The sequence below is a fragment of the Fimicolochytrium jonesii genome, assembly GCF_025526975.1.
Source record: "Fimicolochytrium jonesii strain JEL569 chromosome Unknown EV422scaffold_24, whole genome shotgun sequence".
NCBI classification, from domain to species: domain Eukaryota; kingdom Fungi; phylum Chytridiomycota; class Chytridiomycetes; order Spizellomycetales; family Powellomycetaceae; genus Fimicolochytrium; species Fimicolochytrium jonesii.
In genome coordinates, this window is record NW_026515691.1 from 332,703 (window position 1) to 346,403 (window position 13,701).

General features: G+C 55.7%; 4 protein-coding genes across 4 annotated transcripts; 2 read left to right on the forward strand and 2 right to left on the reverse strand.

The window, feature by feature from the left end:
* The first annotated feature begins 126 nt into the window (after positions 1 to 126).
* On the forward strand, positions 127 to 2,597 carry EV422DRAFT_539665 (P-loop containing nucleoside triphosphate hydrolase protein). The gene is made up of 4 exons (XM_053071078.1): positions 127 to 476; positions 577 to 828; positions 911 to 2,149; positions 2,232 to 2,597. The coding sequence occupies exons 1-4, from the start codon at positions 291 to 293 to the stop codon at positions 2,337 to 2,339; spliced, it is 1,785 nt and encodes a 594-aa protein (XP_052922981.1). The 5' UTR covers positions 127 to 290; the 3' UTR covers positions 2,340 to 2,597.
* A 378-nt stretch (positions 2,598 to 2,975) lies between these two features.
* On the reverse strand, positions 2,976 to 4,865 carry EV422DRAFT_202748 (uncharacterized protein). Its single transcript, XM_053065302.1, has 2 exons — positions 4,367 to 4,865; positions 2,976 to 4,273 (listed from the first exon to the last, which is right to left on the reverse strand). Exons 1-2 carry the CDS (start codon positions 4,682 to 4,684, stop codon positions 3,068 to 3,070), a joined length of 1,524 nt encoding a protein of 507 aa, XP_052922982.1. The 5' UTR covers positions 4,685 to 4,865; the 3' UTR covers positions 2,976 to 3,067.
* A 1,831-nt stretch (positions 4,866 to 6,696) lies between these two features.
* On the forward strand, positions 6,697 to 11,112 carry EV422DRAFT_539674 (thiamine diphosphate-binding protein). The gene is made up of 6 exons (XM_053071079.1): positions 6,697 to 6,902; positions 7,161 to 7,416; positions 7,811 to 9,990; positions 10,092 to 10,410; positions 10,525 to 10,616; positions 10,717 to 11,112. The coding sequence occupies exons 2-6, from the start codon at positions 7,188 to 7,190 to the stop codon at positions 10,813 to 10,815; spliced, it is 2,919 nt and encodes a 972-aa protein (XP_052922983.1). The 5' UTR covers positions 6,697 to 6,902; positions 7,161 to 7,187; the 3' UTR covers positions 10,816 to 11,112.
* Positions 11,113 to 11,142: 30 nt separating this feature from the next.
* EV422DRAFT_202777 (kinase-like domain-containing protein) lies at positions 11,143 to 13,362 on the reverse strand. The gene is made up of 3 exons (XM_053065303.1): positions 13,307 to 13,362; positions 13,078 to 13,217; positions 11,143 to 13,008 (listed from the first exon to the last, which is right to left on the reverse strand). The coding sequence occupies exon 3, from the start codon at positions 12,968 to 12,970 to the stop codon at positions 11,471 to 11,473; it is 1,500 nt and encodes a 499-aa protein (XP_052922984.1). The 5' UTR covers positions 12,971 to 13,008; positions 13,078 to 13,217; positions 13,307 to 13,362; the 3' UTR covers positions 11,143 to 11,470.
* Positions 13,363 to 13,701: the final 339 nt, after the last annotated feature.

Sequence of the window (13,701 nt, forward strand, 5' to 3'; positions counted from 1 at the left end):
TTGGCTGAAGTGAGGGACCGCCCGCGCCCGCGTTAATACTAATTGATTTGCGCCCGAAGCCCAGTTGCTAATTGCAGATCATAAGAATGCATACCGAAGAAGGGGAAACTCGCACTCGCACGAACGGAAAGAAAAAGCTGCTTTTGGAGGTCCGCTCAAAACTCAGCTGTCTGGCCTGTTCCCCTTCTCCCGCAACACTCTCAGTTTCCCTCTGAATTCTCAGGCGGATTCCTCTCTCTTATCTTCTACATACCTGCCAGCAACCCCACCCCCCAGAACAGGTCGTCAGAATGGCAAAGACAGGGAAGGAAGAGCGCGCCGCGAAGAAAGCCGACAGGGCTGCAAAGAAGCTCCAGAAGGATGTCGCAAGCGGGAAGGTCGACGAGACCGCCAACAAGCTCAACGACATGGCTCTCGAAACCAACAGGGTCACCTCCGGTGTCCTCACCTCCCACAAGGACTCTAGGGACATCAAGGTGGGTTTTGCGAGTGCAAACTGTTAATGTGTCTTTCATGACGAACTGCTGTGGAATGCAAAGCTGACTCGTGTCCTTCCTCTATTATTCAATCGCATAGATCGAGCAGTACTCCCTCAGCTTCTACTCCCAGGTGCTCGTCAACGACACTACCATCGAGTTGAACTTTGGTCGAAGGTACGCTCTTATCGGACCTAACGGTTCCGGCAAGAGTACCTTTCTGCAGTCCCTGGCTGCTCGTGAAGTGCCTATCCCCGAACACATCGATATCTACCTGTTGAACTCCGAGTACCCACCAACGGAGATGACCGCTTTGAAGGCCGTCATTGACGATGCTGAGAAGGAGCTCAAGGTAAGACCGCCGAGAGGAACTTCTCTGGCAGATCTTTTTCTGTGAAAAAGAATCGCGATTTCTGATCCCATTCTCCCTTCAGCGTTTGGAGCAGTTGATGGAGAACATGCTAGCCGAGACGCCCGACTCCCCATTGTTGGACGACATCATGGAGCGTATCGAGAGCATGGACGCCGCGACCTTCGAGCCCCGCGCCGCTTCCATCCTTCACGGTCTTGGATTCGATGATGTCCGCATGAAACTGGCCACCAAGGATCTTTCCGGAGGATGGCGTATGCGTGTCGCCTTGGCGCGCGCTCTGTTCGTCAAGCCCACCATGTTGTTGCTCGACGAGCCCACAAATCACTTGGACCTGGGTGCCTGTGTGTGGTTAGAGGAGTACCTCGCTCAGTACGACCGTATCCTTCTCCTCGTCTCCCACTCCCAAGACTTCATGAACGGAGTCTGCACGAACGTCATCGACCTGAACCCCAAAAAGCAGCTGGTGTACTACACCGGTAACTACGACTCTTACGTCAAGACGAAGGAGGAATTGGAGGTCAACCAGATGAAGGCGTACGAGAAGCAGCAGGAGGAAATCGCGCACATCAAGCAGTTCATTGCGTCCTGCGGTACCTACGCGAACTTGGTGCGACAAGCAAAGTCTCGCCAGAAGATTCTCGACAAGATGGAGGCGGACGGTCTGATCGAGAAGGTGGAGAAACCCGCTGCATTCGCATTCAAGTTCGAATCCGCCGGCCCTCTCCCACCACCGGTCCTGTCCTTCTCCGACATGTCCTTCGCCTACAACGGCAACCTCAAGGACGCCATCTACAGGCACCTCGAGTTCGGCGCCGACACCGAGTCCCGAATCGCCCTGGTCGGCCCTAACGGTGCCGGCAAGTCCACCCTCCTCAAGCTTATGAGCGGCGAGCTCTCTGCAACAGAGGGTTCCATCTCCCGTCACACGCACCTGAAGATTGGAAAGTACTCTCAGCACTCTGCCGACCAGCTCGACCTCACCATCAGCGCCATCGACTACCTCCGCCGCAAGTTCCCGGAAATGCCCCAGGACCTTCCCACATGGCGGTCCCACATTGGAAGGTTTGGTCTCACCGGCGCATCCCAGCTGTGTCCCATCGGACAGTTGTCGGACGGCCAACGTGCGCGTATCGTCTTCTGTGAACTGTCCCTGCAACGGCCCAACATGCTGTTGTTGGACGAACCGACCAACCCGCTGGATATCGAGACTATCGACTCGTTGGCGGCGGCTATCAAGCAGTTCGAGGGTGGTGTCGTGCTTGTGTCTCACGATTTCAGGTTGATTAGTCAGGTTGCTGAGGTGAGTTAACATTCCTTGTCCATCTGATGTTTTTTCCCATTCATAATCCCTCACATACTTATCCGATTCCTCCCCTTCCTAGCAAATCTGGGTCTGCGAAAACGGCTCCATGCGCCTCTGGCAAGGCTCCATTTCCGAGTACAAGGCCGCCCTCCGCAAGGAGGTCACAAAGAACATGATCAAAATCTAGAAATGCTTCGTTGTCACACCATCTAGAGGTCTTAATTTAACTACGGATTTGATCCCCCGGGCCCCCTATGTACATATATATGATAGCTCGCGGGACGCGGCTGTAGGAGGGATAGAGGTGGCCCCGACCGCCTTTTCTCTCTCTCCCCGGCCTTTTTGATAGATCGCGCTGGCGGGGCGCGAGGGCTTAGGTACTTTTGTTTGTGCTTTTCGTTCCGATTTTTACTTTATTTGGAAATCATATGTGGTTTATATGCTTTTTGCAAAACCCTTTTGAGATGCGGACGGGGATATGAAATCGGGGAGTCTTGGAAAGATGGCCATGGAAGCGCCACCATTTGCCTCTGTGTTATCGTTTCGTATTTGCCAATGTGCGGGCCCCAAGTGCTCTCACATTCCCAAACGAAAACCGGGTGCGAGACTTGACGATGCTTTATACAACAAAATCATTTCTCTGTACAGAAATAAGCAAAAAAAAACCGGCGCCCGGCAGACACAGCGGGACCATGCCGCAACGACCGACGACCACAAACGACGTGGGGTAGCGGGGGTGGGATAAATGAACATGGGGTGGAATCGGGGGGGTTATTTACAAGAAAGTTGGGGCAGGATGTACATAAACGGCGGTGATAAATTGCCTATGGAGGGAGACCTATGTAAGGATATCACACGGTGGTGGTGGTAGTGGTGGTGATGGCGGATTGCTTCCTGTGGGAGGGATAATACCCGTTACGATACTGGTGGCCGCCTCTGTTCCTCCAACTGTATGACGTCCGTCCCTCGTTCCAGATCGGCTGCGGTGCCATCCGTTGTACTTGGTGAGGCGCGGCTGAATGGCCACCATCGTCGCGTTTGTCGTTGGTGTGGTCGTTCCGGTGGTGCGTTGGCCAGCGTCGCTGAGGATGACTGTCGCCTCCCCGGCTCTGAAGCTGGCGTCACCCTCGTCCCCGCCGCCGCCGCGCGGCGTGGATGCCATAGCCTCGTCAGCGCTATTGCAGTGCGGCGGCCCCCAGCCACATCCGCAGCAGCGGTATCCCCATCAGCCTGATTCGCAGGTTTATCCTCCAACAACGAGGTGCGACACAACGGACATACAGCTGTCTGTTCCGTCAGCCACTGGTCAACACACGGCGGATGGAAGGCGTGGCCGCAGGGTTGGAGCTGCCGTACGGGCGTATCCGCGTCAAACTCGTCGAGGCAGATGGAGCATTGCGCCGAGCCTTCGTAGGTTGATCGGATGGTCGCGAAGGGTGCGATGTGGCTGCGGGCGTTAAGTGTCGCGACGTCGAGGGTGACGGGGGCCGCTGCGGCCCGTTGCTGGGATTGTGCGGTGATGTAGCGGGACGTGCGCCAACGCATCAAGGCGACGGCGGGGACGGAGAGGGCGAGGAATATGCCGAGGGAGAGTAGGGCGAACCGCCAGAAGGGGGGGAAGATGTTGTATACTAGTTCTTTGATCACGACCCGTACGCCGATTCGCACGACGGGGCCGGATATGGGGAGGAAGTTGGGGAGGGGGGAGGGGTTGGGGAAGTTGGGTGGGAAGGGGGCGCCGGGGATGAACGCCGTTGGGTCGTCGGGGAGGCGGAACTCGGGCTGTTGGCCTCCCGATTGAGTGCCGTTCACGAGTTGCAGAAGGGCCACCATCACAGATCCCAGATGTTTGTCGAAGAGGTAGGCCGGCTTCACCAGTTCTGGTGGGTAGTCCGCCTGGGCGAGCGCTGCGATTTCGTCGTCACCCGTATCCCCGAAAGCGATCAACGCAACACCCCCATTTGTGCTCATGCTAGTGAGGCTGTTTACTACCGCCGCCGTGATGTTGCAGGTCGCCGACTTTGTGACGTTCAGCAACGCTATATGGATTGCTGTGGCAGGGAGTGCCGACAGGACGGGTAGCGATGAGTTGCACCCATCGCCGTAGTCCAACAATAGGCCCTGTATCCAACGAAGAGAGTCCGGACGTGTCAGAAAACAGTACCCGAAAAGTGCAAGCGTTTCTCATGGTGAGTAAGGCAGACTAAATCGTACCGTTATGGCATTATCCCCCAAACTAGTCGTCTTGAACTGTATTATCTGCCCACTATCTGTCTGCTTCATTCCCAGGACATTCAACAAGTTCGTAACGAGGGTTTCACCCGTAGAATTCACGGGTAAAGGGTCCAACAGCACATACTCATATGACGTTTGAGGATACACCAGCTGCGACGGCGCTGCTTTAGCAAAGATGGAAGTGGGAAACGGCGCTGTTGGAAGCAGACTCGCGAGACCGAAGAGTAATGCTAGGTGCGCGGACAAGGACTTTTGCCATGGCCCTGAGCGACATTTCGACGACGACGGGGAGAGCATGGCTCAGAATTTCGGGGTTGAAAGGACTCCTGGATGTTTTCTTTGATTCTCGCTCGAGTCGAAACGATCGGAGTATTGGGGTTTGACGACCTAGGGTCCCGTATATATGTTCCCGGAGCGAGTGGAAGAACTGGACGGGTATGTAAGGAAGCGCGTGTGCCTACCCGAGGATGAATTCCGTTCAGGCGAGGATGACGAAGAATAGCGTGGGCGATGGTGGAAGCTGCAGCGCAAAAGGCTTATCGCAGGGCGCTTGCCGTGGAGCAGTTTAGGAGAGGGAGTTGCAGGCAGCGGGATGGAAGTATCCGAGGGATGCCTACTCTGCTCTGGTAGAATATGACCTGAACTGCAAACCCTCATGCCTCACAGGAGCCTAATAGGAGGAGCAAGCAGCAAGCCACCTTTGCCAGTCCAGATTAAGAAGCGGAAGCGTGGATTCGCAGCAGTCGCTAACCTGCCCGCCAAGTTAAACCGTCCAGATGGGGGCATGGATGGATAATCAGGACCGGGAGACGCGCCCATTTCGAAACGCCTCGCTGCTTGACCGCTCCCCCGAGTCCCCTCGCCCGCCCGCCGGCACCCTTATTGTATGTGTATGTGCTTGCTTCCCTTGCTTGTTTATTATATCTCCCCATACAACTTGAAACGACGCACTGCGAACTGTCCTGGACGTTGGTTTCGACACCTCGCGACAACAGCGTCTCCCTCCTCCTCCGGCTCCCCCTTTTGGCGTGGCCGACCTCATCCTGATTGGCAAACGAGCCGTGCAAGGTAACATCATTCGCGATTCCCGTCCTGGCTGGCCAAAGAGCTATTCCACGCACATAGGTCCGCCACGAAAGGTCGTCCTCTTCCCGAACAGAATTGATCTCACGGACGAGGTTCCACCCGCAGGTGCCCTCCCCGTGATTCTCTGGAACAGGTGTTGCGCGCTGTAGGGCACGCTTGGGACGGTTGTGTGCAGACGGTTCCGGTCCTTGGGGTCCTAAGTGTCCGCCCCTCCGTAGGGACAGGACTCCAGGCTCCTTCGAATGGGAGATGTTCGGGGGATTGTGGGGTAGCCCATGTCCCGCGCTGTCTCCGTCTGTGAGCACCGTGAGTAAGACACAAGTTGCGTATCTCCCGAGGGGAACACACAGGTGGGTGAGCACACAGCTCGTGCACACCACAAGTATGACGGTTTCGGGGCAGTTCAACCCGTAGCGTAATGCTCATGGTCTTGCCCTTCTTGAATTCACACTCGCCAGTCATAACCGAAAGCCAGCAAAGCGCGTGGGACTTGGACAGTATTCCGAGGCCAGGAGCCCATCCCTCAATGGACTGAACTTTTGGGCGAACATGAATCATGATCCATCTGCAATCATTGTTGGTTTGGATTTTTGATACGAAGGGAAGGAGGCGATGAAATGTCGAATATGGGATCTGGCTGAGACTTAACCCGGGAAATGCGATACCTGCCCGCTATTTATGCAAAAGCATTTTTTCCGATCTTTGTGACGCCTTCCAGGGCATTGGACAGAGGTGGATAGGACAAGTTGATCCGCGTCTCACTTCCGCTAGATGTCGCCGCTTGGTGGAGTGGAGGTTGAAAACTGCTCGGACTTTCGCTTCGTCGTTTCATCACTCTCGGGTTACGGGCGTTTTTCGGCTGGCTTTTTTGGGATTGAATACCATATGGAATGCACATTAGACGGAGGGACACCTCTGACCTCTTCACATTTTGATGCACCATACCTTTGAGGTGATGAACATTGACGGCTAGCAGGCAGGTTATTCGATACCGCAATCGACGATTGATTGGTTGTGGGGTTGTAAGTTGACGTTTGAAGCCCGCGGCCACCAGCCCATAAGATGATGCTTGCGCGCAGCAGGAAATGCAGTCACGCCGAGTTGAATGTGACTCCGTCTCACGCGTCGCCTTAATGGGCAATCCGCGTCATGCGGGGGCTCGAGGATGTTACGCGCCTCCCCCAAGTCCACTGCTTTCTTTTTTTTTTCTTTTTCTCGCTCTCCGTCTCGTCCGCCTGCTGCTTGTGGTATTTGAACAACGTGTGTCGTGCCGAAGTATCACCACTCAGTTTGCAGGCAGCACCGGCAGAAAACGTCTCTTCTCCTCGCAAGTGGTGTTGGCACTGGCCTGTCCTATCCACTTTCTTTGTCGCCGGTTGTGGCGGAAAACAGGTCGCAGACGATAGGAAAGACGTTTCGGTGTGGCAAGGTATGTGCGAGGGGATGGGACATGCCACAGCGCATAAATGGACTATGGATGCAGGGATCTTGCATGGGCTTTCAAGGTCCGGGAATATGGGCCGGGACTGACAGACGTGGCCTGGGAGAAGGCAGGCAGGGATGGTGTAAGAAGTGTGGCGTCCTGTGAAGCCATCCGGGACTTTCGCCAGCTGCAACGCAGTACTCTGCCCGAACGTTCGCAATCCTTTCGATTCACTAACCAGTCGCCTTGTCCCCTCAAATACAGTTTCGAGAAGTGAACCCATTCCACAAGATGATGCACACCATCCTCAAACGTGGCGGCGCGGCAGCGTCCGCCGGCGCGCGGATAAGGGCGTCTGTCGCAACACACCCCCTGAGGGAAGCAGCACGGATAGTCGTCGCCAGCGGGAGCGCATCGCGCTCTGCATGTCGCCAGTTCCATGTCGCATCGGTCGCTCGGTACAATTATGATAAGGATATTTATGGATTCAGGACGCCGCGTGTGTTTGAGTCTCCTGATTGTGAGTTGATGTTGGATGTGGGGGAGAGATATGGAGATGTGGGGAGATATCATGTTGGCAGGTTGATCCGAGCGTAGCGTGGGTTCGGTTGGGTTTGGGGGACCGAGCGTCAGCGAGGACGACCGGATCGAACGCCGACGGCGGCGAGTGAAGGAGGCCCAGGGTTGCTTGAGGCAGGCCAGCCCCTTGCGCCAAAGGCGCAATACTCCTAGCCACGGCTCTTAGCGAGCCGCAGAGCGAAGCGAGCACCACGCGCAATACTCTCCTCAACCACCCAGCCCAACCTCCTTCTCACCCGAGCGGGCAGGCCATCGTTCAACCATGGGGCGGGCCCAATTGACCAACCAACCATCCAACCATCCTTATTCAACACACTCATCGTCTTTCGTTGTAGTCTCCGAACAAGAACGAGGCAACCGCAATACGAATCCTAACCTGGTTCGCCTGGTCAACATGTACCGGTTACATGGCCACAGGGTCGCAAATTTAGACCCTCTCAACTTGACCCCACAAGAGAACGTATTCCAAATGGATCCTGCGCGGTACGGCATACCCGAGCTCGACAAGACTTACGACATCAGCGGCATCGTTCATGTGGGAGAGGAAGGCAACCCGGCCGCCGCACGGCGAGAGGCCAGCCTGCAACAGATTCTGGATCACCTGAAGAGTGCATACTGCGACCGCATCGGTTACGAGTTCACGCACATCCCGAACCTGAGCGAGCGGAAATGGTTCGCGCAGCTGGTCGAGTCTTATGATAAGAAGCGGCTGAAGAAGGCAGAGAAGCTCCGCATCCATGAGCTACTGGCAAAGTCGGAGGTGTTTGACCACTTTATGGCCAAGCGGTTCCCTCAAGTCAAGCGGTATGGATTGGAGGGTGCGGAGAGTATGATGATCGTACTCGATACCCTGTTCAAGGAGGCCAACGTCGCAGGCGTCCGCGACGTCGTTCTCTGCATGCCTCACCGTGGTCGTCTCAACCTGCTCACGGATCTCTTCGAGTTCAACCCCACCGCGCTGTTTTACAAAGTGAAAGGAAACGCCGAGTTCCCTGATGATATTCCCGGTTCCGGCGATGTGCTTTCCCACCTCGCAACCACCGTCGATCTGGACTACGGGCAACCAAAGGGCATCCACGTCTCCATGCTCCACAACCCATCTCACTTGGAGGCCGCCAACCCAGTCGCTCTCGGCAAAGCGCGCGCGAAGCAGATGTACATGTACGAATCCGGCCAGGAGCAGGAGTGCTACATCGGCGACCGGGTGATGTGCGTGCAGATGCACGGCGACGCGGCCTTCTGCGGCCAGGGCGTCGTCACCGAGACCCTCGGCCTGGCCAACCTGCCCCATTTCACGGCCGGCGGGTCGGTCCACATCATCGTCAACAACCAGATCGGGTACACCACACCCGCCATGAACTCCCGCTCCTCGATTTACAGCTCGGATGTCGCAAAAATGATCAGCTGCCCCGTTATTCACGTGAACGCCGACCACCCCGAAGACGTCGCGATGGCTACCGCCATTGCGTTCGAGTACCGCAACAAGTTCCGCAAGGACGTCATCATTGATCTGATCGCGTACCGCCGTATGGGTCACAACGAGCTCGACGAGCCGGCGTTCACTCAGCCGGCAATGTACAAGAACATCCGCAGCCGCACCAGCGTGCCAAAACTGTACGAGGAGCAGCTACTCGCGGAAAATGTGATTCAAGACAAGTCTCATGTCGATAATCTGACCAAGGCCTACTTTGAGAAGCTGGATAAGCATCTGGAGGAGAGTTACACGTTCCAGCCTACGGCCAACACCATGGCCAGCAAATGGTCGGAGATGACCATCCCCAAGCAGGCGATCACGAAACCCAACACGGGCGTCGATCTGGAGGTTCTGGAAGAAGTGGGCCGCCAATCCGTAGAAGTGCCCAGCGGGACGACCGTCCACCCCCGTATCCAAAAGTACCACATCGACACACGCCTGAAACGCGTCAACGAAGGCGTCGGCCTCGACTGGGCGACCGCCGAAGCCCTCGCCTTTGGCTCCCTCCTCCTCGAAGGCAACCACGTGCGCATCTCAGGCCAAGACGTCGGCCGCGGCACCTTCTCCCATCGGCACGCGATGCTCGTCGACCAAAACACCGAACGCACCACCATCCCACTTAACCGCATGCAAGTGAATCACAGCCTGACCACCAAAAAACAAGGCAAAATGGAAATCGCGAACTCCTCTCTCTCCGAATTCGCCGTCCTCGGCTTCGAATACGGCGTGTCCTGGGAGACCCCACATCGCCTGTGCATCTGGGAAGCGCAGTTCGGCGATTTCTTCAACGGCGCGCAAATCATTATCGACACTTTCATCAATTCTGGCGAGGCGAAATGGCTCCGTCAGAGCGGGCTGGTGATGCTACTGCCGCATGGATATGAGGGTGGAGGCCCCGAGCACAGTAGTTGTCGCGTGGAGCGGTTCTTGCAGCTGTGTGACCAGCCGTTTGAGGTGGCGAAGGCTGAGACGGCGGATGTGAACATGCATGTGGTGAATCCGACCACGCCCGCGCAGTATTTCCATGTGTTGCGGCGACAGGTGAGTTAATCGTCCGTTACGATATGTGGCATCCTTCATCCGATCTTCCCCCGGGGCATACCCGGCAACATCCTAACACCCACCATTTCCCATCATACCAGCTCCACCGCCCCTACCGCAAACCCCTCATCGTCGCCTCCCCCAAATCCCTCCTCCGCCACCCACTTGCAACCTCGTCCCTCGCCGAGCTAGGCCCCTCAACAACCTTCCAGCCGATCCTAACCGACACGACCGTCAACCCCGCCGACGTGCGCAAGGTCCTCTTCGTCAGCGGAAAAGTGTACTACGAGCTCGTCAAGGAGCGGAAAGCCCGCGGAGCGGAGGTGGAGAAGAGTGTCGCGATCGTGAGAGTCGAGGAGCTGTGTCCGTTGCCTGTGAAGGAGATCAGGGAGGTCGTGGGCGCGTTTGAGGGGGCTACTGGTACGTACTTTTATTTGTTTTTCCGTCTTTCAACTCTGGGAATTTCCCACCCCGAAAAATGAGCCATTTTTGGGCTGATGTTTGTGTGTGTGCTTTTTTTTTTTTTTGTAACAGAATGGATGTGGGTGCAAGAAGAACCCCAAAACCAAGGCGCGTACACCTTCGTTGAGCCGAGGCTCAAGCAGCTCATTCCCAAAGGCGCTGAGGTACGTGATACAAAATTTCTGGATTGCTTCATCCTACCCTTCATCACCGCGAGACTTTGCCCTGACCCCTTCCCCTTCTACTCTTCCTTGCATCTATAAGCTCAAGTACCACGGCCGCGCCCCCTCCGCCGCCCCCGCGACGGGAATCTCGCGCCGGTACAAGGCCGAGCAGGATGCGGTCGTCAAGGGCGCCTTTTGAGCTGGCTGCTATCACAATCATTTACCATCAGAGAAAGCCCTCAACACATTTTCCAGGACATATGGGCCCTGATCATGGACACGGAGCACGAGAGTAGGAGAGATAGGAGGCATTCAGAGAGGACCGTTTGAGGATATTGCATTTTGTAGATAAGACAACATCAGATCTTGATTTGCCTTGGGCCTTATGATCGCTTCATGTGACCGGGGGGGTCCTTGATGTGGGGTTGCGGGTAGCGAAGGCGAAGGGCCGTTTCGAGGAAACCGCAACCGATCATGGGCAACTCAAATCGAGGACATTTTCTTTTCAAAATCTATCATTTATACAAATATACGAAGGCAAAAAGGATACCAGAAGAAGCGAAACTAGTTACAAAATGAGGTAAAGGGTACAGCAAGAAAACAGCGAATCAAAAACGGGAAATACCCCGGGATGAGGGACGAGAGTCAGCACGACATATGAGGGATGTAAATGAAAAGAGCTACCGACAAAAGGGGAAGTCTGGGGGTACGCCATTGCGGGGAGGTGCTGCAAAGGTGTCACAGCATCTACAGGGGTTCATGGCAGGAGGTTGCGGGGTCCGTTCATGTGGGGAGGGCAAAGGCGAGTTGATGCTTCAGGGAGCGAGCGAAAAAGCACAACATGGTGCGGCCCCTTACGTATTCGCGCAAACCTGATATGAGGGATTGACAGCGGCCATTTTCTGGCCAACCGTGCCGAAAAAGCACTGCAATGAAGCCGTGAGTCGGGTGGCGGCGGCCGAGACGAGTTTGAGGCGGCGTGTGAGTAGGTGGGTGAATGTCGGCGCGGGGCGGGTGGATCGGGTGGAATGCGGATCTGTGGCGTCGATGGTGCTGGGTAGTATGAGGTGGGAGAGAGGTTGGTGCTCTGGGGAATATGATGGGGGTGTGGTGGGTTTGATGGTTTGGCCGGTGTCGATGTAAGGTGGTGGGTCTGATAGAGCGTAGTATGGTTTCACGTCGGGGGTTGTGGACGAGGGGATGGTGTTCGCTGCTTGTGATTCGTGTAGCCAGGGGACCAGGTTCTTGTCGTTGAATACGGATACGTCTACGGGCTGCTCGAGTGAGTGCGCATCTTCCAAATCGGTTGCGGAGACAGACGACGCATCGATGATGTCCGATGTTTCTTCCTCATCGGCGGTACTTAAAAAGGGGACACCGGAATCCGCGTCCTCGTCATCAGCCCAATTGAAACCAGTGACCAAGAACGACATCTCCGCCTCCTCGTCTGTTGCCGCAACAGGCCTCGCAACGACATCAGGAACGACTCGCTCATCTCTCTGGGTCACAAAAAACGTCTCCACACCCGCCACCAGCGTCTTCATCTCCTCAATCCCAACCCTCCGGTCAAATATCAGCTCCAGGACATGGGCAAACTCCTCCGTGATCCCAAACCGGCTCCGAAAGCTTCGTACGCCATGGCTCACATACTGCGCATACAGGTAGTCCCGCGCGACGGAGGGTTCGACCCACGGCGACTGGCCGATGATGAGGTTCATGAGGATGATACCCAGGGCCCAGATATCGTTCCCGACAGAATCGTACCGCTCGCCGTCGAAGCATGCAGGGGACATGTAGCGGACGGACCCTACACCGATATCCGATGAAGTGCGGTCGGTGGTCGCAAGTCCGAAGTCGGTGAGCTTGACATCGCCTTCGTAGGTCAGGAGAATGTTTTCGGGTTTGAGGTCGCGGTGGTAGATCCCCAGTTCGTGGGAATGCTGCACGCCCGCGCAGATGCGGTCAAAGAAGAACTTGCCCTCGTCTGGTGACAGCCGGCGGGTTTCGATCAAGTCATACAGGTCGGTTTCGCATTGCTCCAGTACCAAAAATGTGCAGTCGGGGGTGTCGATGATGTCGTATAGATGGACAATGTTCTCGTGGACCAGTTTGCGCATAAGCTGGCCCTCCCGGGCTTGGATGGCCAGGTCCTCTTGGGTGAGACCGGCCTTGAACAGGGCCTTTACGGCGTATGTTGTCGATGGGGTGCGAGAACTTGTGGCTTCGTACACGACGGCGAATGATCCGACGCCGAGGACGCTCCTGAGAACGAGATGGTCGCCGACGGATGACCCGAGCAGGTCATCCGGTGATTCGTAGGCAGAGGTGAATGCTGACGGGTCCTTCGTCGCCATTTATATAGAATTTGATGGAGAACGAACCAGAAACAAAACTGTGGAAGGAAGGAGAAATGAGTACAGTGCGCCCATGTGCGCTGAGAGATGTACACCTTGAAGCTTACATGAATGTACAAAATAAAGGTTAAAATTACAATATGCTACAACTTGACATCCCTTCGTTTTCAAGTGGGAATAGGATGAACGCTCAGAAAGAGAGCGACATGATATCTTGGGTGAGGTATGTACAAAACTCCCGCGGTATCTGGAACGTAGAAAGGAAATCATGTGAGCTGATGTTGGCACACACGGACTGTATCGATACATGCGTCAACGATGGTGAAGTGCACATACCATAAATGACAAAAATGGACAGTGAATCACACCGTCTCGCTCGCCAAAGGGCGAGGTGATAACTGCACGGCGTCCCCTCGGATTGTACTGCAAACTCCAAGGAATCCGCACGAGGTGAAGGTCAGGGCCTTCTTCCGCGGACGGATCACTCGGGTGGAGTGCAAGCTTGAACGATGGAAGAGTCGCCAAGAGAGCTTGATAAGCTGTGCGGTATGGCGGTTGGCGGCGCTGCGTGGAGTGATGCCAGGAGGATCTTGACGCAAAAACGTCCACTAGATTCCGTGGTGTGCACTAGACAACGACCTTGAATTGTTGTCGCCCTGCGTGCGGTGTTCCTAGCCCCTTCGTGACGGGGATCTTGCGTGATGGGACGGCGACGGGAGGAGGGCTATGCG

What these genes read in the sequence shown, in the direction of transcription:
- EV422DRAFT_539674 (XM_053071079.1), top strand. Translation starts at nt 7,188, where the DNA reads ATGATGCACACCATCCTCAAACGTGGCGGCGCGGCAGCGTCCGCCGGC. An exon ending in TCCATGTGTTGCGGCGACAG is followed by an intron (nt 9,991 to 10,091) that starts GTGAGTTAATCG and finishes CCATCATACCAG; the next exon opens with CTCCACCGCCCCTACCGCAA. An exon ending in TCATTCCCAAAGGCGCTGAG is followed by an intron (nt 10,617 to 10,716) that starts GTACGTGATACA and finishes TGCATCTATAAG; the next exon opens with CTCAAGTACCACGGCCGCGC.
- EV422DRAFT_202748 (XM_053065302.1), bottom strand. Translation starts at nt 4,684, where the DNA reads ATGCTCTCCCCGTCGTCGTCGAAATGTCGCTCAGGGCCATGGCAAAAG. An exon ending in TGGGGGATAATGCCATAACG is followed by an intron (nt 4,274 to 4,366) that starts GTACGATTTAGT and finishes CGTTGGATACAG; the next exon opens with GGCCTATTGTTGGACTACGG.
- EV422DRAFT_539665 (XM_053071078.1), top strand. Translation starts at nt 291, where the DNA reads ATGGCAAAGACAGGGAAGGAAGAGCGCGCCGCGAAGAAAGCCGACAGG. An exon ending in AGGACTCTAGGGACATCAAG is followed by an intron (nt 477 to 576) that starts GTGGGTTTTGCG and finishes TCAATCGCATAG; the next exon opens with ATCGAGCAGTACTCCCTCAG. An exon ending in TGATTAGTCAGGTTGCTGAG is followed by an intron (nt 2,150 to 2,231) that starts GTGAGTTAACAT and finishes TCCCCTTCCTAG; the next exon opens with CAAATCTGGGTCTGCGAAAA.
- EV422DRAFT_202777 (XM_053065303.1), bottom strand. Translation starts at nt 12,970, where the DNA reads ATGGCGACGAAGGACCCGTCAGCATTCACCTCTGCCTACGAATCACCG.